This window comes from Pyricularia pennisetigena, chromosome 5, assembly GCF_004337985.1.
Source record: "Pyricularia pennisetigena strain Br36 chromosome 5, whole genome shotgun sequence".
Lineage (NCBI taxonomy): Eukaryota > Fungi > Ascomycota > Sordariomycetes > Magnaporthales > Pyriculariaceae > Pyricularia > Pyricularia pennisetigena.
The window spans coordinates 3,863,270-3,885,475 of NC_043743.1; the positions used below are offsets into that span (position 1 = coordinate 3,863,270).

Here is a 22,206-nt window from a genome sequence, read left to right on the forward strand (position 1 = left end):
GACATGCGACGAGACGCTGCGATTGGATCGATCTCGAACAATACCAAATATCATATCATCTTACCAGTTCTTAAAACACAGTAATATGCAAAAGCATACTACGTAGTAACATTGGTATTGTACCACCTACTGTACAGTAGGCATTCACGAAACCCTGAAATGCCTTGTGCCAATCGTCGATCATTCAATGCAACTTCACATGCCGAAAGCAAGTTTTCTAGGTAGAACCTAGGGTTCCCCAGAAATGCCAAATCAGGAAACCCGTCCGGCTTTGGTTTTTTTTTTTTTTTTTTTTTTTTTTTTTTTTTTTATCTTCTTTCATCAATTGCCTTGTCCATTTCTCAACATCATTTTTTTTTTCAGCCATTTATCTTTTCCCCAGTGTTTGCAAAAAGAGGGGTTCAAACTTCGGGAGATAAAGACCCTGCATTTCGCTGAAATGGATGAACCATCTCCTAGCGCGCGGGGGAAGAAAGCGAGAGAGGGATCAGATTGTCGGGAAACCGCTCCCATTTGGGCAGGACTTGCGGCGTCTTTTACTACCGTACCGCGACTTTATTTTTTATTTTTATTTTACTTTGATCCCATCTGTTGTAGGGTGAGCCCCGTTTGGGACTCCGTCCAGATCATCAGAGTAAAACAACCCCCGTGGGGTTGGTTGCATTTACCGGTAATTACCTTATTATTTCAAACTTGATTTGTTCTACGATAGCGCTTTTGTCGTGCTTTGATACGGTTTAGGTATGCAGTATGCAGTATGCAGTATGCAGTATGCAGGCGGCGGGGCCTGATTGATCATGGAAAGAAGTTTCTCGATGAAGAAGGAGGATACTGCATGATCCACGTTGTTGTATCTGCATGGCAGAAGCTAAATCTTTAAGGTTGTTGATTGGGTGGGAGCAGGAAGGCCAAGTCTGCGGGAGGGTGGTATGACCAGCGAACACACCTCAATGGCTTTCAGATGAATCCAGTTCCGGTCCGCGACGGGCCGTTGGATTTGTTTTATCTAGGTTCGGTTTAGGTTTTGTAGTTACTATGGTACATACTAAACAAGACAGACAGCATGCACACTAGCAGCTGTGTAGCACTACTATAGCTAACCTAGTCTAGATAGTACGTGCACTCCTAGACAATCGTGCAGAGCCTCAACCCCGCCTCGAATTGATTGACACCTTGACCTTTTCTTTTCAAGAGCCAAAAGATAAAACTTGATATTTGACCGAGATTTTAACGTGGGCTGCATGTGATGTATTATGCGAGGTCGCCAACAAGCCAAGTACAGTACCTTTTAGGATAGTTCAATAACACAAAAAGCATATAACCCCGCAAACCAGTTGAGGTTCAACTCTTGTACCAATATTACCACTAATCTAGTTCGAGTATCAAACCTCCCCTCCATTTCGACCTCGCTTCCGCCTCACCCCGAGTCAGATGTAGGTCCGCACTCCCGGCACAACGGCAAATCGTGACTACAATCGGTAAAAAAGAAGAAGAAAAAAAGCATCGAGCACGAGGCACGGATCTTTTTTGTCTCGTGGATTTTGTGTTTGGTGCACTTCTTAACAAGATACGCACAGACGCCAAGGTTATCGGTACTGCAATAGCGGAGTACCAGGCATCCTGGAGTATGTACTATGGTAGGTTTTTCTTGTCTTCGGTACCAAGAACGGGGCCTGACAAACCTGAACAACCGCGCTATCTGACGACATTCGTTCCCTTGCGCGTTTTCCTCCTTCTCCAAAGCCGAAAAAAAGGGCCATACGAAGCTGCGTGGAGTCCGAACCAGACTTTTCTGACTCTCGGTAGTACGTGGAAAGTATATTCCTTTGTCCATCCTGTCATGTACCTGCCACTTTGGTAGTGTTGCTGGCGTAGCATTCTAAAGCAGCAAGGGCAGGTTAATGCGGCACTGCGGAACACTGCAAACCAAAAACCCTCCTTGCCCACGTAGAGGGAGAAGTTGACGAAACAAAAGAGAGAAAGAGAGCCCACAGGAACCGGATGTTTACAACCACGGACGCCAGCTTCGCGAAGCGAAGGAAGACGAATACGGATATTATCGCGGTAATGCGACAACGGAAGGTGACAGAGTGAGAAGGAAAAGAGGACTTCGGCTCGGTATCTTTCTACCTGGAACAACCAAACGGACTTCGCAGCTTGCCGAAGATAGATTGATTGCCTGCAGCCTTTTTTTGTGCGTCGAGAACCCCATATTATGCAAGCACTACCTTTACCGCACGCTCGTCTGCAGAATAAAAACATCATCTGGAAAAGTAAAGGCATGGATCGAATTCGATCAAGTTCTTCTTTAATGCTCACCCACAAGAGATTGATGTACTGTACAGTGCTACTACACATATACAAACCCAAAGGTCAAATTTACGTGATGATAATTAATAGTACGTACCGCACGTAAGACGAAGACTCAACGGTATTCTCTTCGGTCGATGAGAACCCTGAATCATCCAGTCCAGGCTCGACTCAGGGGTAAAATTTTGCCGATCATTACCCCCATCAGATGGAATTTTTTTTTTTTTTTTTTTTTGTTTCCTTCTTTTTCATTCTGCTGGCCTTTACTATAGTGGTAAGGGTAAAAATCAATACCCCTGTACAGTTGTGGGCGGCGCGCGGGGCTGGGAGGTTTGCTTGTTCTAGTTATATTTCCCATCAGAGTGCGAAGTGCCTGTAGGTCGCGATTTTAAAATATTCCCAAAAAACAGGATTGCTGCGTAATTACCCAAAGTTTAACACTGTGCCGGGGTGCTGAATTTTTCGCCTGACACCATAATACAGGCAGAAGTTACGTCGTCGGTCTTATTCAACGGTTGGTTGATTAGTTCATGTTGCAGATTCAGATCTGCACAGCGAACACGGTTTTTCCTTTTTTCCCTCACCAGGCAATGAACGACAGTTGCATTCCACCCAATGAATGTGTTTGGGTGGAACTCCACAGGCGATGCCCGCCCGCCCGCACCACCCCCATGGCGCATGTTTCTTTCGAACCTCTCTGCTCTCTTTCTCTCACCGTTTTGGGAATTTTGTTCCGAACGTGGCATTCCGTTCAAAAAAAAAAAAAAAAAAGAGTGAGCACTAATGAAGCTCGGCAGTGGTTCATGCAGTCAGCGGGCCGGTGAGAGAAGAGGCTTGTCTTATGGCAGACATGGCAGGGGAGGGAAAAAAAAAAGACGAAGTCCTTTTGACTTTTAGCCCTTGCAAAAAACTCTTCACTCTAGCAGAGCCTCGCCACCATATAACTGATCTTATAAATTCAGTAAATTACTGGGGGAAAACAATGGCAGAGGTCCTTATCCTGCAAGTACGAAGTATCTATTAGCGCTGCAAAAGGGGGTGGCGCATCGTGATTATGCCTGGACGTCGCAAAGTTTTCCCAGAAAAAAAAAAAAAACAGTCCAGGTACCTGCACACATTTTTTTGACCGTTTTGGTACCGAACTTCACCTCTTCCTTCCCCACTCACCTTGAATCCTTTCACGGACTAGGCCACACAGACCTTGGCACTTGGGACAAGAACCCCTACCGTCAAGGCCCTGCCCCCCAGTCGTCATCGGGAACCAGCACGTTACTGCATCGTAACCATTCGCTCTATTATACCAGGATGTTGAAGGGGGCCTAAAATAAAGGGATTAGGCCCCCAAAAGGCTGGTTGTTCGTGGGCAGTCACGCTCGGAAAGGGGCTTTCTTCTGCGGAGCAAAAAAAGGAGGCCGTCCTCGACTGCCAAAAAAAAAAAAAAAAAAAAAAAAAAAAAAACAGAGCAGATCCCGTCAGAAGGGGAGAGAGAGGAGAGAAAGTTGGGAAACGAGGGAGGGTCCATACGGGTTTGTTTCCCGGTTCCCGCAACGTGTTTGCGCCATTTGGACGGGATTGCCCTTTGCTACAATTGGTATTTCTCCTCTTGGCTCAAACTGAAACCGGGATCAAGTATGCTCAAAATGGCAGGCAAGCACGACAGATTAACCAGCAAACCTTCGTTACCTACTCACTGACCTTATCTGCAGAAGCCACGCGAACATTACACCTCACGTGCCTGTAGAATTTTCTCTATATGACAGGAGTTAAAATTCGTCCGTGGAGACTAGAAAAAAAGAAGAAGAAAAGGCTTGGCGATGAAAGACGAAGTCGTTTACAGTATCCAGCAAGCCAGGATCGAGGGAGATATTGTTAACGCTAGACCAAGTCAAACAGGCCGAGGTAACACTCGGAGAACGGGAAATCTTCCCATCTGCGTAAGGGATGGGTTTGTGCGTCGAGATTGGACTTGCGCCGTAGGCTAATTCAAATTTGGACTGATCATCATCATCCAAAGAATCTAGAAAAAAAAAAGACAAAAACCGTGATGTTTCGCCGCAGTGGCGCACATTATGTTGTATTTGGGGGCTATTTGCTTTTGAACATGTTTCGTTTTATTTGTGATTGTGATTGTGCCACCTCATCACTTCAAATTTGATACCGTCTTATATCTTACGTGCGTACCGTAGTCTGGGAGATGAGAGTTCGAGATGCATCGTAAGTGACAACAGTTGGGGGTTGACGGACACTTTGGACCTTTTGGAACCGGCTGCTGGGGGGACTGAAGATGGAAAAAGCGAAAAAGAGAGACAGATCTTTTTTGTAAAAGCTTCTGTCACCTAATTCCCCGAAGGAACCGACGTGTAGCGCAGCAGGTTAGCTGTTAACCCTAGCTACCTACTAGCAAACAACCACGGGCAGCGGTGCTCATTTGCATCGAACGATCCCGCCCGAGCTGCATAAAAATTCCCTTCCCATGTGGCTCGAAGGAAAAAACCTCCGCAAGGAAGCCCGTGGATTGCCAGGGCATAAAGGTGGAGCCGCTCACTTTTTTTCTTGTACCACGTTTTTGTGCACGACCTAAAGAGTGGGAATAGAAAAAATCTTAAAACGAAAAATTATAAAAAAAAATAAAAAATTGACAGGCAGTCATAATATTGGAAATGAGTTGAATACGACTGGAAGCAAATTATGTTAAAATTATGTCTCTCTCTCCCCTTTTCCTCCTCGACCAGGTCACTGCCAACTTTTACCATGTATTGTTCTTCCATGGTTGTGACGATGAAAATCTGCTGATGTGGGCTTTCGGTAAGTCATTTCGGTGCAAATTTGCAAAGAAGAAAGAAGAGAAGATACAATTAAGTTATGACGACATTTTGAACATTTCCAAGTGCATCATCTCACACCCCATCTATGCCGTGAACTAGCATGGTCGGGACGGGTTGAATAAATCGCCCAAGAAAAGGGGCTCGAGCGTCTGCATGCATAAAATCTGCATGTATGTATGCAGGGCCACCCAAGGGTGACTTCATTACCCGCATCACTGGCCCCAACGTTATGTGCTTTTGTCACTATGCGCGACCCGAGGTATGCGATGGTATTGTACATACGGTAAAGTACAGGCCGGTGGGTCTTGATAAACCAGTGCACCGAGGTCCCGTTTCCGTGGCAAAGGTGACGGTGATAATAGGTTTGGGCTGTACTATACCCGCACCGGTAAGACGTACGATATATCGGACGGACTTGGGAGCAGGCGTGCAAAAAATAACGCTATGGTACCTAAGCCTTACCAGAATTTACCTTCACTTGGGGCTTTCCAACTAGTGAATTACCGTCGAGCTATGATCATAGTCATGTACCGTACATCTCAACTAACCCAGGAACAACGTGGAGATGGAAAACGTTGCCAAGGTTCGCTAGGGGCGATCATTAGCTCACGCAGAAAGCGCCCCAAAGCGGCGCAGGTGAGCCGAATAAAATCTTCCACGCTAGCACTGACGTGGTAGCTGAGAACCAAAGCTACGAACTGAAAAAAAGGCTTTTTCTTCGCTGTACCTTACCGCGTTGGGGAAGTCTGTCGTGATCGCTGGGGGTATGCCTTGACGCAAAGCTAACGCTTGAGATCGATCACCAACAAAGAGCGGGCTGTGGGTAAAAGAAGCTTGAGACAAGAGCAGGCGTACATCACGCAGTAAAGTGGCTGGCGGGCCGCCTTGTTGCAAAAGTGCATTCCGCACACAGTGCTATTCATCCCGCCCCTTGGTGGTGGACAATTAATTAGCAGAGGATATCGTAGCAAGACATGACCTGTTGCATATGCCGTAAAAAAAAAAAAAAAAAAAAAAAAAAAAAAAAAAAAAAAAAAAAAAAAAAAAAAAAAAAAAAAAAAAAACAAAACCAAAACCTTGCTTGTCCTCTTTTCAGTAGTAAATTGACGAATGGCCTAGCGAGAGCGGCACCTACGGTAGGTACATTGGGTATGGGCAAACACAATAGCACGTACTATGTACTGCAGTCAATTCAACCTACCGAGCTTTGGGACGCACGGACATACAGACTCGCTGCAGTGTGCACCTGACAGCATGTTGTTGTAACAGGTACCATTACTACTGTTGCAGTATGAGGGAGAGACAGCCACGCAGCCCGCCGAAAAGGCACCCTAGGCAGCATGGGAAGTGGGCACAGCGCAAAGGACAGCGCTGAACTGGGGGACGGACGCGGTGCTCGTAATTGCTTTTTGCCTAATTCAGCGGCGGCTTGCTTTTCCATATCAACTTGCTAAATGGACCACCATGCGCAACGCACCCTGTTGAATCACTTTGCATACGATCTGTCAGTTTTCCTCGCGCCTCGCTCAGTACATTGAATTGTTACTGACCAACCAAAGCTGCTTTTATTTGAGATGAGAAGGGAGAAAAGAGATGGAGCACATTAAAAAGTAAGGTGAAAGAAGCAAACTAACGTGATGGCTATGTGATGTTGCCATAGACATGCCGCGCCGACCCTTTGACGGGCTCATCGTCCGGAGACCTCCGCCAAACCCAATGACTTATTGGAGCAGCGTTACACTTCCCAAGAAATAAACCGCAGCAAGGACATGGCTTCCTACGAATTCAGGGATCGTAAGATCACAAGGATCTGTCTCCAAGGGGGGGTCCGGACCAGCATTTGAGTAGTATTCCCCAGCGCTGGCCCTCCCGGTTTATTGGAGCTTGCCCACAGTGGCTCAACCAGCAAACTGGGGGTGCGAGAGCAGCCCAGCCCACACTAATAGTTTGGGACTGTGCTTTTTTGCGCTACGCTAGCGCTTGGTAGTGTGGCGCTTGGGGGGACGTGTCTGGATACAGTACGGAACAGTAAACCCTCGCCGGAGGCGCATTGGTTGTGTTCCGACTGGACAAGCAAGCGGAGGGAGCTCTGGGTTGACCTTGCTTTTTCATTTCCATTTTTATTTTCATTTTCTATTTACACCTCTCTTTCTCACTGGCAATCACAAAATTCCCCAAGGGTGCCAGCGAAGACTACGAGATTGAGCAAAGACTCGAAAAGTAACCCAAGATCCATACCTTCATTTTTCATTTGAAAAAAAAAGCTAGAACGAACAATCTGCAAAAAGTATAGCGTCTCGGGTTCTTTGGCTTCCCGGCCCTAATGTACTACAACGTGCCTGGAGAGAGGTATCCAATTACCACTCTGCTTACAAGGTGCCCTAATGATTTAGTCCCAACCTTTAAATCTGGGCAAGCATTTTGTCAACGCAAAATGACCAGACCAAACCAGCCAGTGACCGTTGCGCCGTTGCTAGGTGCACTGGCCTGAAACTTCGGCAACGGATTCTACTGCTAGCGGACTGAACCAGCCGTTGCGTGCTAATTGTAGCAACCCAAGGTATCCGGCTCAGGTACTGTAATCAGGTAAAGTACTACGCTACGTACCATTTCCAGGTCCCTGATCTTGCCGAACCATCCATCGAGAGCCACCAGAACTTTGGAGCAGGATCCTCATGTTATTGCGCAACCAGTAGAGTAGTACCGCTCTTGAGGATTTCAGACTACTGAAGATACGGTTCCAACACTTTTCTGTCGTCTCCACCCCAAGAACGACGTAACAGTACCAAGAGTACCTACCGGTGCAGGCTTGTCCAGTCAGTCCCTGGACTCTTTGTTACCCTAAAATAAGGTACCCAGAAATCCGCCCCGCTCATGATTTCGCCCTTTCCGTCTCTCCTGCCTGATGTTCGAAGATGCGAGCAGACCAGACCGACCTTTTTAATAATTTCATTTTAATCCCATGGGAGCGTGGACAGCCCATGCAACGTTCATTGCCTCTCAGGAGCTGCACGCCAACTTCCGAGTGGTGGTCTCGTCCCGTCTTTCAGTACACCCATTGTCATAACTTTCTTTCCGTTTCTCTGTCTTGCATGTCGTGCTGTTGCTATCCCCCTTTCTCTTCTTTTTTAGCAAAACCTTGATTCCATTCTCGATTAGGCTCTCACTATCCCTCTGCGTCGGGGTCGATTCGCTGAAACTTCCACAGCCATCATCCTCGTTCGCCGGTCAGGGCCGACCCTAGGCCGTGAGACTTGAATAAATCGACACGGCTACCCACACTCACGCGAGACGCCGTTTTCTCTGCACAAAGTCTCAGTCAACTGCATATGGCACGCAGGCATCCCCGTACTCGGAATCTGTCAATACTCAACCTGTACCAGTAAAAGAGTCAGAATAAGGGATTTGGTGGCAGACTAGGACACCCGACTCTTGCAGCTACATAATTCACCACAATCCTCGCCGTCTTAGAGCAAGTATACAGTATTTCTACTTTCATCGATCAAGTTCCCGTTGCCACCACCACTCACATTACACGGCGCAACGCACCGAACCGCATGCCCACACGCGCGTCAACTACCGCGCCCACGAACACACACCAAACACTTACCCCACGCCACATTGAGAGGTACGTACGGGATTAAAAAAAAAAAAGAGAGAGAGAAACAAAAACCTCCTTCTTTTGTCTCTCGATACTACCCGATCTGCCCCATTTCCCTCCAACTTTTGTTCAAAAACCGTTTGCCTGCATTGTTACTACAACGTCCCTGAAACGAGCCCCTCCACGGCTTGACTGGGAGCCTTGTGTCACTCCCGTCTTCCCACCGGTTTCCCTGCGAAGAATAAACCACGCGACAGGGGTCCACAAAGTACCCTGTCCAAGTCAGTCTTTCTCTTCTGCACACAACAGAGCGACAGACTCATACATTGCAGGCATCCTTGTTACTGCGCACATGCCCCTCTAGCCGCCTTACCCCCCTTGCTTCCAAAGTTCAAGCCACTCACCCACCCCCTTGGTTTGATTTTCCATGACACTTTTACTATATACTCTGGCATATCGTCACCTGGCTCCCCTGTCTTGCCCTTTGCCTCAATGCACGAATTGAAGCCGCCTTTGTCGTCCTGACCATCTCGATTTGTCCTAGCAGGCTGCCAGTAAGATTCAGACCCGGTCTCGACACGACAGCAAAACCGTAGCGATTTGATTGGCAATTCTTGGACCGTCCGATCTTTGGGTTTACTGTTACGCCTCTTAAGCCGACGACACTGGTTTCTACCCCCATCCACACTCAGGCGCACGACTTGGGGGGCCACCCGGAAGCCTGCTTCCCGTCGCCTAGTTCCTCTATCTGCCGCCAGGTCAAGCGAGGAGTTGCCTGCTCCTGATGTTTGCTCGGTCCAAGAGCAAATTCCACGGCTTCGGCGCAGACAAGCGCCAGCAAGAGTCAGGATTCTTGGGTTCGGACTCAAGATCTAGGACAACCTCTGAGCGACCTTACACAGCAACATCCTTCAACGCCCCATCTCTGGACGCCCCATCATACGCTCCCTCGTTTCCTGAAAAGAGTAGGTTCCAACCTTTTGCCACCTAGCGTGTTTCCTACCCTCCATCTTCCTGATCTATCGTCAACTCCTGGCACAGTCCAATCTAGCCACCGGGAGGATCATTGTGCGCACTCTTCCATCATCGCATTCCTCTCTACGCTTCCAGGTCCTTCTGCGCTGCACTACCTTCAAAGTCCATGGCGCAAAAATAGCTGACTTGACGGCGCTCTTTTCGCCGCTTGCAATTCAGACAGCTCTATATCAAGTGGCACAATTAAGCCACCCCAGTCTCACCGTTCGTCGGCATCAGTCTCCTCCAATCACTCTGTTGACAACTACGGGAGATCGATCGCACCGACCATGAGTTCAGAACGTGCGCGCACGCGTAGGGAGCGCACCTTTGTGGGCTCTGAGTGTGCCGTCTGTGAGGAGCCATTAGAACACACTCTCCGGGGAGAGAGGATACTTCAGTTCTCCTGTGGCCATGTTTCCCACGAGGCCTGCTTTTACGAGTACATCAAGGAGATAGAGTCTCAGTATTGCCCAGCATGCAACGCGCCTTTGCACCTGGACACAAGCCGGGGTGGAAACGTGCTCGATATAGGTATGAGCCCAGCCAAGCTAGCGTTGTTGTCGCTCCCCGCTGACAGCCATATTTTTGCCCTATCAGAAAAAATCAGCAACCTTGTTAGATCAGTGAACTCGGATTCGAGATCAATTGGAACGCCAACACCGACACCTCAACAATGGGACGATCATGGAATGCGGCCGCAAAGCCGGGGTTCGAATGCACGTTCTGGTTCTGGAGTCGGCTTAAGCCATCCCAGCAGCCACAACCCCAACGCCATGTCGCGAAGCAACCGAGACACACGAGATAGCGGTCACAGCAACCCCCATTCGGAACGATATATGAGACATGGGCGTAGTGACAGCGAAGCGACGGGAGTGGCGTCTTCGACAGGTTATCCTGAGACAACACAGAGCGGAGGGCCCAGGCGCGCTCATGACTACGACTTACAAGCCATGGAGACGTCGCTTGCCAGCCCTCGGAGCATTGCGCGAAACCCCATCCCTCTCCCGACCGTGACCGTTCGCTCCGAGTTCCCCACCATCAACCGGTCCCGACAACAGCAAACTCTGACATGTCTTATCACCGTCGAAGTGCCCGACAGCAAATGGCGGCCGGATCCCGAGGATTTGCCCCTGGGAAATATTCACTCCCCGCAACAAATGCACCACCAGGTCCCCCACAACCAAGTACCATCACGGATGGACGCCCGCGTTGCCGATGACCCGTATGGTCCCACATCACCTACGCAGTCGGTGCCTCGCTTCTTCCCCTACGAGTCGCGTGAGGTACTCGAGGAAATGACGGAGAATTTGAGAAATAGGGTGGACAACTGGCACGGACTGGATTTCAGCAGATTCGGCAAGCTTCGCCTGTACGGAACGCTGAGGGTGGGTAAGGACAGAATATCATGGCAGGAGCTTGAGTGCTACCTATTCGCCGAGATGCTCATTTGCGTCAAGGAGAAGAAGACACCACCTGGGGCCCCACAGCAATGGGACGAGAATGGGTTGCCTCGCAAGCCGCGATGCACCCTCAAGGGTTCCATCCTCATCAAGAAGCACCTGAACGAGGTTTGTGAAACAGGAAGTATCGACGAGAATGTGCTCACCCTTAACCTTTCGGTGGCAGAGCTTTCTCAATTCCACCTGCGGTTTCAAAATCGCAACCAACTCAAATTGTGGCAGCAGGCTCTCATGGATCTAAATGCTGTCGAAACATCTCCAGTACGGAGCCCAGACTATGAGCGTGGCGAATTCTCCGAGGCCGAAGAGGATGAGTGGCAACGCAGCCAACAACAAGGACAGAGAACGTCATCCCTTGCCTCGTCAACTTGGAACGGACCGAAATCCACGACGACAGCCCCGACGGAATATACCAGCGTTGCGAAGAGCCCGCTGTTCCCCCCAGTACACGTCCCAATCGACGTTGTCGTTGTGGTGCCTATATCGAGCTCCATGCAGGGAGTCAAGATCAACTTGGTCCGAGATGCCCTCAGGTTCATGGTTCATCAGCTCGGGGATCATGACAGAATGGGCCTCGTGACCTTTGGATCTGGTGGAGGTGGTGTACCAATTGTGGGCATGACGACGAAGTCGTGGCACGGCTGGGGAGGTGTCCTGAACTCTATCAAGCCGGTGGGACAAAAGAGCCACCGGGCAGATGTCGTCGAGGGTGCCAATGTTGCCATGGACCTGCTGATGCAGAGGAAGTACAACAACCCAATTGCCACCATCATGCTCATCAGTGATGCGTCAACCTCGGATGCCGACAGCGTGGACTTTGTCGTGTCAAGAGCAGAGGCTGCCAAGTAAGTTAATTCTGCGTATCACTTTCAACTGGTGAACACACCATACTGATAGCACTCACTGTAGGATCTCGATCCACTCATTTGGCCTCGGAATGACCCACAAACCAGACACCATGATTGAGCTTTCCACGAGGACAAAAGCCTCATACACCTATGTCAAGGATTGGATGATGTTAAGGGAATGCCTTGCCGGCTGCCTCGGCTCAGCCCAAACCTTGTCTCATCAGAACGTAAAACTGAAATTGAAGCTGCCCGAAGGATCGCCGGCAAAGTTCCACAAGATCAGTGGTGCGCTTCAAATCACCAAGCGCGCAACGGGTCGGGATGCCGAAGCTTCTCTGGGCGATCTGCGGTTTGGCGACAAGAGGGATATACTCGTGCAACTGGTGATCCTTCCGGATACTGCTTCAGAAGATCAGCTGCCACAAGATCCATGGGAGACCATCGTATCTGGTCTCGAAGCGCTGGGCGGTCCAATGGACCCTGAGGAGCAGCGCACAGTCTCTGTGGAGGAAGTTCCGCTTATCCAGGCGGACCTCAGCTGGGGCGACATACTCCGGGACGGTACTTTGATGCACATGCCTCGTCCGTCACTCCTCGCCATCACGATGCTACCTGCGACAAACCACCACAAGTCCAAGTCTTGGCAGAACACCCCGCCAATCCCACCTCACCCGCATATCGTGCAGAGACGGATGGAGCTTTTGACATCAGACATGTTGACAAGAGCATTGACGCTGGTATCAAGAGGCCAACATGACCGTGCCCACACACTTCTGAACGAGACACGTTCAATTCTCAAGGGCCTCGGCAAGGGAGGTCTACCCCCTGTCCCGCCGGCCGCATCCAACAGGTCCCAACCGTCGACGCCTCATCCGGTTCATGAGGGGTCCCCCACTTCGCTGACTCCGGAACGCAAACATTCTCCGTCGCCCACGGCATCAGCAACGTCGTCGCATCATCCGCCACATCTTGCCCAGGCAATGATGCGCAGACCTTCGACGGACGCGCTCAGCGCACTGCACAGCGGACCGGGCTCAAGCGGCATCGATGTGCAGGTTGTGTCGGCGCTGGACTCGGAGCTCATGTCGGCACTTGAATGGATCGGCCACCCCGCCGTCTTTGGGCGCGACAGCCGCAAGGCTGTGTTGCAAGCCATTGGGGTGATTAGCTCCCAGCGCGCCTTTACGTTCCGCACGCCGATCGAGGCTTTGTGGGCCGGAAGGATCTCGGGCGTCAAAAAACTTATTGAGCACTCGCGTGAGTGGAGAGAAGAGGGTGGCGGCGAGGGTGGCATCATGGAAGAATCCTAAGCCATCGTGAGGTGTTGGAAAAGTCCTTTGCATTTGCCCGGCAAATACAGCCCATTTTATTCCCTTTCTTCACAACCAACTTTGGTGAGCCCAAGCTCATTTACGACTTCTTTAGAGTCAATCTTGTTAAAGATTTTATGTCGTATGATATCCCAAACTTACTAGCCTTTTCTTTTTGTACCTCTTGCCTTTATTTTTTTATTTTTTTATTATTATTTTTTTCTTGGTTACTTTTTATCCGGATTTGGATGCTATGTGGAATTTCTTATTCTCAAACTTCGCTCTGGATACCACTTTGGCTTTCCTCGCGTATTTTCTTTTGTTATTTTATTTATATACCATCTGGTTCAGCATGGCCGTCTCGGAAATTGATATTTTCTAGGGAGGATTGATCTCTCTGTACATTTACCGGATATACTATTCGAAAAAAAAAAGTCTTAACGGAGGTTTTATGTGAGCCATCTCTAGCAACAAAAGCCGGGCGTGATGAAGGCTCATTTCCAGAATGAAATGACAAGGAGGGAATCATGTATATATCGACTGACGATTTTCATACGGCCGTCATTATCCTGCATTGTGGTTGTGATATTGATATCTTGTTTTTCTTTGGCCGTGACGTAAAAAATCAATGCTGAGATCTTGTCTTGTTTGTGGCCATGGTGCTTGCGACCACGTAATTAAAACCTTCGTAGTGTGCCTGGAATCGAATACGACGCTAAGGGAAAGGGACTCCATGCATTTGTCTGGTCAAAAGGGCCGGTTACTCTAGCTCTAGGCTGGTCGACGTATTATATTGTGTAACCGAACTAACCGAAAAATCGCGGACCTTTCTCCCTGAATAGTGGCAAGTTGAGTTCCTTATCTTATTTTATCAGATCATCATGCATCGCCGGCCAGTCAGAGGCTACTCGTCCACTAAATTGGTTGGTGGTGTGGGGTAGCGTTGCGGAGTTGGTACAGTTTGTAATGAATGACTCGCTACAACACAGGACTCTGATCATGGCACCAGAAGGCGCCGGCTTCTTCCGCAGCAAGCGTACGAACCTGGCGGACGGCTGACCCGAGGAGCTTAAGGGCAGCCCTTTCCTGAACTTACACCGAGCAGGTAGAAGGGAAAAATTCGCTCGTAATGCGGGCGACCATGAAAATTTGCTGGGGTTCTGACTCCTCCACGCAGTGGATCACCACAACGAACCTACTGTGACAGGAGGGTAGCTCGCTAGGACTATACGCACGCATTAGGTATCCATGTATAATTACTAACCGAACATGGAGAGCTACCCTTGACGTTCGGCGAAAGTTCAGAAAAAAAAATTCTCCTCCTTCCTTGCCACAGCACTGGCCAGACGCGAAGTCCCTGGCAAGGAGGCAATTCTTGCACGTAAGACAGGCGAAGGGGAGGAGAGAAGGAGGAAAAAAAAAAAAAAAAAAAAAAAAAAAAGAGCTTGCCATCGCCACATAGGTTCCGTCTTGTCGGGCCCTAAAACCGGCCACCCCGACCCTTTTTTTTTCTCCCCAAAATTCTACTCAGCCCGGCATGGTGGGGAGCTTACAGCATGCATGCAATTCCTCATCCAGCCTAGGGCACCTTTGGTGCAGTTGATTGATCCTTTCGTTTCTATTTATCTTGCACAGGTAGTATAGGAGGCGGGGCTTTGATACTGATTGGTTCCGTTGGGTGGGAACTAAAAAATTATCAGATGGGGATAATGAGAATCATGACCTTGATTAAACGATCACATGAAGAGATAAAATGTTGGACGGGCTGCTGTTTGATGGAGGAGGTTTTTTTTTCTCTCTTTTTTTTTGTCTGTCTTGCTCCTAAAACCTTGCTTCCTAGGTGGTTTTCCTCAACATGCTTAGCTCACCGACACGCACACTAATATACTAGAACCAGTGCCCTGTTTTTAGTTTTTGATTTTTTTGAGCTTTCGCACCAGGGACAGAAGCTTATTTTGTGCCTTTTTTGCAGAACATCGTTCCTTACAACTTTCTTGTGCTCTTTCAACCCTCGGTACACATTTCTGCATACTGTCGTCCATACATTCCCGGATTGTCAAATGTCATCTTGAAAAGATCGGACGAGACCCCCCACGATCCATTGCACCTACCCCAGCTATATATAGGCAGTCTTCTACGTCGCTGGTCTATTTTCTGCTTGTTTTGGTTGCACGCGCCCCAGCCGGCAGACGGTCCAAGCCCATTCACCTATCGGAGCAAGGGAAAATACAACACCCACATATATATTGATATAGGTATCATTTCTAGCTCGTCCCTGGCCCCAGGGAGCGTGTCGGAAAAATGTCGGCCACCAACGAAAGCCCTCCTCCGACGTATAGTAAGGAACCACCACAGCAGATGGCGACAGAGGAGCCTCGCATTCAATCGGATGAGGAGTCGGCAGCCGATAAGCCGCAAGATGGAGTTAGGGCTATGGAGGCTGTGTCCTTGACATGGTCGAAATGGGGTCTTATAATCGCATACCTTGGGTAGGTCTTTGTTTGCTGGCGTCCAAGAGACAAGCAAAGCATCTGGCAGCCTTTTACAGAGCCTCCGCTAACATGCTTTCAACAACGATAGCATCTTTTTGATGGCTTTCTCGACTTCCCTGGAGGCACAAACCACATTTGCGCTCAGTGCCTTTGCCACTAGCTCGTTCCAGTCACACTCGCTACTGTCAACCGTCACTGTCATCCAGAGCGTGGTCCTGGGTAAGTCTGCCCCCCTCGGTGGGGCGTATGAGTGACGTGATATTCAAGCCATGCTAACACGCGGCAAAAAAAAAACAACAGCTGTCATGAAGCCCATCATGTCCAAGCTCAGCGATGTCACGGGCCGTCTTGAGGCCTTTACCCTGTCCATTGTGTTGTTTGTGCTTGGGTTTATCCAGCAAGCGTCGTCAACCAATATCGACTCGTACGCCTCGGCCCAGATCTTCTATTCGGCCGGCAGCACGGGCGTTCAGATTCTGCAGCAGATCTTCATCGCCGACACGAGCAACCTGCTCTGGCGTGCCCTGTTCTCTTCGCTCCCGGACACTCCTTTCCTCGTGACGGTCTGGGTCGGACCCGAGATCTCGGCGCGCATCCTCGAGCGGGCGAACTGGCGTTGGGGTTACGGCATGTGGGCCATCATCCTCCCCGTGGCTTTCTTGCCATTTGCCATCAGTTTGTTCATCAACCAACGCAAGGCCAAGAAGCTGGGCGTTCTCGACAACCGTAGATACTGGATCTCGGCCATCAGACGCCAGGGATTTCTTACAACTGTCGTCAAGGTGGTCCAGTCGGTTGATCTCATTGGTGTCCTCTTGTTGAGTGCCGGCTTCGCGCTGCTCTTGATCCCCCTGACCATTGCTACGCGCCAAACAGGCGGCTGGAGCAACGGGGCCATAATTGCTATGATTGTTGTTGGCGCCATTTGCCTGATTGCCTTTGGTTTCTGGGAATGCGTCTCGGCCAGACTTAACCCCCATCCGTTAATCCCGCTCTATCTTTTTAAGAGCAAGACGTTCTGTGCCGGCTGCGGTATCGCCTTCTTCTACTTTATGGTGTTCTACCTGTCGGTCTTCCCTTACTACTACTCTTACCTACTTGTGGTACACCGTATCGACGTGGCTACGGCGGGGCGCATCACGCAGGTCTTCTCATTCTCTAGCACAGTTATGAGTGTGCTGGTCAGCTTAGCTATCAAGTACACCAAGCACTACAAGTACTTCATCACAGCGGGCAGCCTGCTGTACCTCCTCGGCATTGCGCTTATGATTAACTACCGCAGCGAAAACGCCGGCATGCCAGCCCTGGTCGGCACCCAGGTCTGCATAGGCATCGGCGGTGGAATGCTCAATGTCCCAGCGCAGCTTGGAGTACAGGCGACAGCCAAGCACCAGAACTTGGCTATCGCCACGGCCGTGTGGCTCATGGTGCTGGAGCTGGGTGGCGCTATCGGCAGCGCTATCTCGGGCGCCGTATGGACAAAGGTCGTGCCCGCAACATTAACAGAGCTCCTACCCGAGGCGAGCCGCGCCAACGCCACCGCAATCTTCAACAATGTCAACACTGCCATTGCACTCGAGTGGGGGAGCCCCGAACGTGTTGCCATCAACGCTGCCTACCAGGCCGGCATGCGCCAGATGCTCATAGTTGCCGTCTGCATGTGCGTACCTATCGTGCTCTTGTCCCTGCTCATGCGCAACATGAAGCTGGATGAGGTAGATCAGGGCGTCAAGGGCTACGTCATTGGTGGCCGTGTAGATGGGGACTCGAAGAAGGACGCCGGTGCTGGGGTTGCCCCTGACTCTAGGGTCGCTGTCGAGCCGCAGCATCATCAACAGGAGCAGGATCAACCAGCTCAAGACGCTACCAAGAGTGACCAAGTTGTCGGCAGAAGCACCGCTACTAATCCTTAGATTAAAGATTAGATCTGAACTGCCTGGGATGTCTCTTTGCGATTGGGTTTGAGCGCTTCAAATAGAAGATCGAAGAGTCGCTTTGTCACGTCTCTACCTAGAACATCATTCTGGATATATTGTTTCGGTCATTTCGTATACCCCTCCAAAGCTGACTATCAGCTGCCCCCTAGGGCCTTTTTGAATATATAATTCCTAGTCAACCAATTTGTTGTCGCCTCCGATTCGTGAAGACGGCGGTATGGCACCCAGAAGTTGATGGACTACGCGAGTGGAAGAATCAGACGGTTCAGATCACCATTAGACATTATGTTTTCTCCAACACAAATCATAAATGGACGTATATTTTGGCTCATTGCAGCAGCACTTGGCAATGAATGCCCTGGCATCTGTGGAGCATCGCCTCATGAACTCATTTCTCAGCTTCCGGCTCCCGGGACCGCTCGACGTGCTGATAGGGCCCGTGGACCATCAGAAGGCAGCAGACGTAGCAACCCTAAGGGAGCATGGTCTGGAAGACGCTAGACTGGCCATGGGGTTTGCCAACGCAGATGCGCAGTCTGTACGTAGTTCTCTCAATGTTAAGGCAGCAGTGACACTTATGCAGGGCGTGATCCTTGCCATGTATTTTACTACCTCCAAGACGCCCATGTGAAGTACTTTATGAAAGACCGAATGTCGGGGCTTTTCCTTCTTTTGCTATAAGGCTAAAGGTGACTACAGAAAGATTTGACAGAGCATGATGATCAAGGCATGTTCGAGGCTGGTGAGAACTATCTACGCGCCTCTCGCCAGGACTTGCTACACTATATGGCTGGGGCTTGGGAGGTTCGACCAACTGCGTCAACCTTTCCTGTTGTGCGAGGGGAGTTGGCTACATTATGTTAGTTGACGAGAGAAGAGAAAAGTCACAAGGGCATGTAGTAAAGTAGGGGCTGGTTGGGGGAGATAAGAAGGCTGCATTTGGATAGGGGGCGGGGGGGCTTTTCCAGTACTTGAAAGCCACGGACGGATATGAGTGAATTTGCACAGTTTGCCTGGCATAGTTTTCCGGATTGAGTTCTGGTTGGGCCGTCAAAGAGAAGAGCAGTGTGAGGCTTTCAAGGTTCTTGCTCGTCAAGACCGAGCTGCTAAAAGCCGGCTTCTTGGGCGCCTGGCCAGCACAAGCACCTCTGTACCCTCTTACATTCGCTTCTGGGCTTGCGTTTCAGTGATGCTGGTCCCGGGGTTGGGTGTTAAGGCCCGTAGATATCCCCATTCCCCTGAAGCGTCTCAAAGAAGACAGTCAGGGTACCAAAGGTATAGATGGATGGGAAGTTGCGAGGGAGTCTCTACACTGGAACAAAAGCTGCAACTCTGCCGCTGCGTGATACGTAGATGTGTCGTAGTAATCAAGCTCAAGCCTGGTAGTGACTACACAGCTAACAGCACCAAGATGACTGACTCATCTGTGCCTCCCCATGTACCTAATAAAAGGACTCCAGCTGAAAGTATGCCTCTCACTATAGCTAGCAGGCCGGGACATGCATTGGCGTCTGCGTCTGGCCCTCCCTCCCCCCCCGACAACGAGAAGAAACTCGGACAGGATCCAGGAAAACCTGTCGGGGGAGCAATCAAAGCACCTGCAGGTAGCCCGCGCTTCCACGCTGGCATAAGACATGGGATGGGGGGTTTGCGCAAACGTGAGAGAGCGGTTTATCCCCGAGACGAATAAGAACCCGATAAGTTTTCCGGGTGCTACTTTGTCTTTCCTGGTTCCGGAAACAGATAATCTCTACGAGAGGTTGACGAGAGGGATAAGAATACATAGGGACCCGAATTAATAAAAAAAAAAAAAAAAAAAAAAAAAAAAAAAGCGCCTCCCCTCCTCAAACGGGGCTCGCCGAACAATGATACCTGCAGTGAGCCGCGCTGCTATGCGGAGAAATGGGCCAGGGCATGAGAGACAGAAAAACACTGTCACATGTTAGATAAAGTCCGCATCCTACAAAGTACAGCCCGAGGTGTTTTTGTCCGTTTGTGTCATCATGCTGGGGAAAAAAAAAGAACCCAAGACTCCAGTAGCATCAGCCACCACCAACAAACGAGCTCCGGCACCCAAGACCAAACAGGGGCCGGAGGGGAGGGATGAACGCGCAAGGAAAGCCATTTTGGGCTATACGAAAGAGTGGGCGGCTTGTCTTCGCCCTTGGCTCCCGAAGGCACCTCTTTATCTTCAGCGTATCCGAGGCGCCCGATGATGATCAAGAAAGGGGTTTCGTTGAGCCGATGAGACCCCCTCGGCAATAAAAAGAGGTCAAGAATGGAATACGTTTCAAAAACCGGCTATAAACTGGTGGTGGGGGCGCACAGCTCTGGATCTGTGACTATGTGAACAGAAAAAGAGTAGCAGGCGGGTTTTCCGTTAGAGATAGGCAAGGTAAGGTTAAGCCAATGCAATGCGGCGGCCCAATCCCAAAGCAGCAACATTCATGTGAACCGAGAGGGAGAAAAAAAAGGGGAAACTGGTGATTAGTACGATCGTCAGACAACGCGCTCCGCGGCACTCATCGTTCTGATCGATATTGGAGTGGGTGGGGGGGACTTTGTTCTCCTGGTTTTTTTTTAATCTAGACTAGATCCCCCTGGATTTTCCTCATTCATGCAAGAAAACAATGATCAAATTGAAAAAAATACCCGGAAAACACCAAACATAGTGACCCTTCCCTCCTGCATGACTAGCCCACCCTCCCACCATTTCACCCCCGGAGCAAAGGACAACAACCAAAGCAAAAAGGGATGGCTTTGAAAAGGCGACTGGTTCAGCTGGCTTCATTTGTCGCCTTTTTATGGGAACAAGCCCGGAAAAGGGGGGAGGAGACCACAACGCGGCTTTGGTCGGGATAGAACTCGCTTAAATAGGATAAAAACCCCCGTGTTGCATGCAGGCAGAAAAAAAATTAGAGAAAGAGCGAGGGAGAAAGAGGCCGCAGTGGTCGAGTCGATGTTGAGGAGCGTCCCTTCGGTTTGGTTTTTTCCTGGTTCCTGGTTCCAAGTGTCCCAATTTTTCTATTTAGATTGGCGAAAGGCAGAAAAGAAGGTGCTTGGCGCAATGGACGGTTACTTGGGGTCTGTACCTTCTTCGCCAATGGAAGTTCCCCGGGCGAGTAAGGTGGGAATTGGGAGTACAGCAAGGTTGTAGCCTTTTTGGATACTCGCCGACGACACCGATGCGATGCATCCATCCACCGACCAAGGATGGCTGCTCATGCGAGGCGGGTGAATATTACCACAGACATTGGATATCGGACTGTTTGTCTGACGGGCTTTAGCATGTCCCCACTTGACGGAACAATTTTATTCTTATTCTTATTCTTCTTCATAAGACGACAAGGTTGGGCGTGGATTGAAAACTCCGGACGAACTGAGCTTGAACCTTGTATAGGGCAGCAAGGGCAGGTTTGTACTGTACTCTCTATATCGGGGTATTAGGGCCGATTGTCCTTACTGCCTGTTGTGGACGATTTTCATCCGGTCTCTTTGATTTACCTGGCAGCAAAGGAGTAGGACCGGGTCTAGACGTAGAAGCCGGTCGCATGCAGAAGCGCCATGCCGTGCTCTGATCTTAAAGTATTGGATGAAGATGAAGATTGCTTCGGTGCATAAGTGACAATATGCAACAGGCAGTCTCGGAGACATTGATGGATGTGAAGGAGATGGAACAAGTCGAGGACGAATTAAAGCCAGTCAGCCGCCGAGCTGGATGGCAGCTCTGCCAGCATTAGCCGCAGTTTCAAATCTAACATGGCTGCATGCAATCGACGAGAACAAAAGCTGAGAACTCGGCAGAGTGTTGGTTGACGTGGCGCAAAAAAGGTCAATAGGTAAAAACAGAAGAACATTGATGGCTCTTGTACAACAAAACTTTGTACAGTACAAAATATCCAAAGCTTTAGGTTGAACTTCTGCAGTCACCAACAAGTCCGAATGTCTCGGTGGGTTTTCTTCTGTTTAGTTTTTCTTCTTTTCTCCAACCGATGCAACCATTACGGCTGTAATCATTGAATAAGCTCTTGTCGAAGTCCAGGTTTGTTGTTTGTGGTACGGATGCGCAGAGTGCATCCGAGTATGGTGTCATCGAAGGGCTACGCTCTCCGCTTATCCGCCCGCTCAGATTCGGGTTCGCCCAATGGCGGCTGCATCCAGAATCGCGGCCCTCTCGAGCTAGTCTAGGCGAGGTTCCATTGCAGCAATCCCGTTGCCAGCGAAGCAATCAAAAGGGAACGGCGCTAACCCGCGTTCCGACGGGCGACCACACCATCCACCTCAGGCACCGTCCCTTTACCTTACCAATACCTCATGGTTTGGTAATCGAATCGCCGAAAACAGTGTTTGATGGACCAGTATTAGAATGCATTGCTTAGAGGGAAGTGAAAAGGGGGGGGGGGGGG

At 49.8% G+C, this 22,206-nt stretch overlaps 4 protein-coding genes across 4 annotated transcripts; 3 read left to right on the plus strand and 1 right to left on the minus strand.

The window, feature by feature from the left end:
- Positions 1–7,537: 7,537 nt before the first annotated feature.
- Positions 7,538–7,678, minus strand: PpBr36_09018 (uncharacterized protein; the record flags this gene model as incomplete). Its single annotated transcript, XM_029896142.1, has 1 exon — positions 7,538–7,678. A coding segment is annotated over one exon (141 nt), but the record flags the coding sequence as incomplete, so codon positions are not given.
- Positions 7,679–9,520: 1,842 nt separating this feature from the next.
- Positions 9,521–13,371, plus strand: PpBr36_09019 (uncharacterized protein; the record flags this gene model as incomplete). Its single annotated transcript, XM_029896143.1, has 4 exons — positions 9,521–9,701; positions 9,931–10,284; positions 10,351–12,058; positions 12,123–13,371. 4 exons carry the CDS (start codon positions 9,521–9,523, stop codon positions 13,369–13,371), a joined length of 3,492 nt encoding a protein of 1,163 aa, XP_029746746.1.
- A 2,301-nt stretch (positions 13,372–15,672) lies between these two features.
- PpBr36_09020 (uncharacterized protein) lies at positions 15,673–17,776 on the plus strand (the record flags this gene model as incomplete). Its single annotated transcript, XM_029896144.1, has 3 exons — positions 15,673–15,860; positions 15,952–16,082; positions 16,164–17,776. The coding sequence occupies 3 exons, from the start codon at positions 15,673–15,675 to the stop codon at positions 17,774–17,776; spliced, it is 1,932 nt and encodes a 643-aa protein (XP_029747289.1).
- Positions 17,777–18,110: 334 nt separating this feature from the next.
- Positions 18,111–18,431, plus strand: PpBr36_09021 (uncharacterized protein; the record flags this gene model as incomplete). The annotated part of the gene is made up of 1 exon (XM_029896145.1): positions 18,111–18,431. One exon carries the CDS (start codon positions 18,111–18,113, stop codon positions 18,429–18,431), a length of 321 nt encoding a protein of 106 aa, XP_029747288.1.
- Between the last annotated feature and the right edge of the window lie 3,775 nt (positions 18,432–22,206).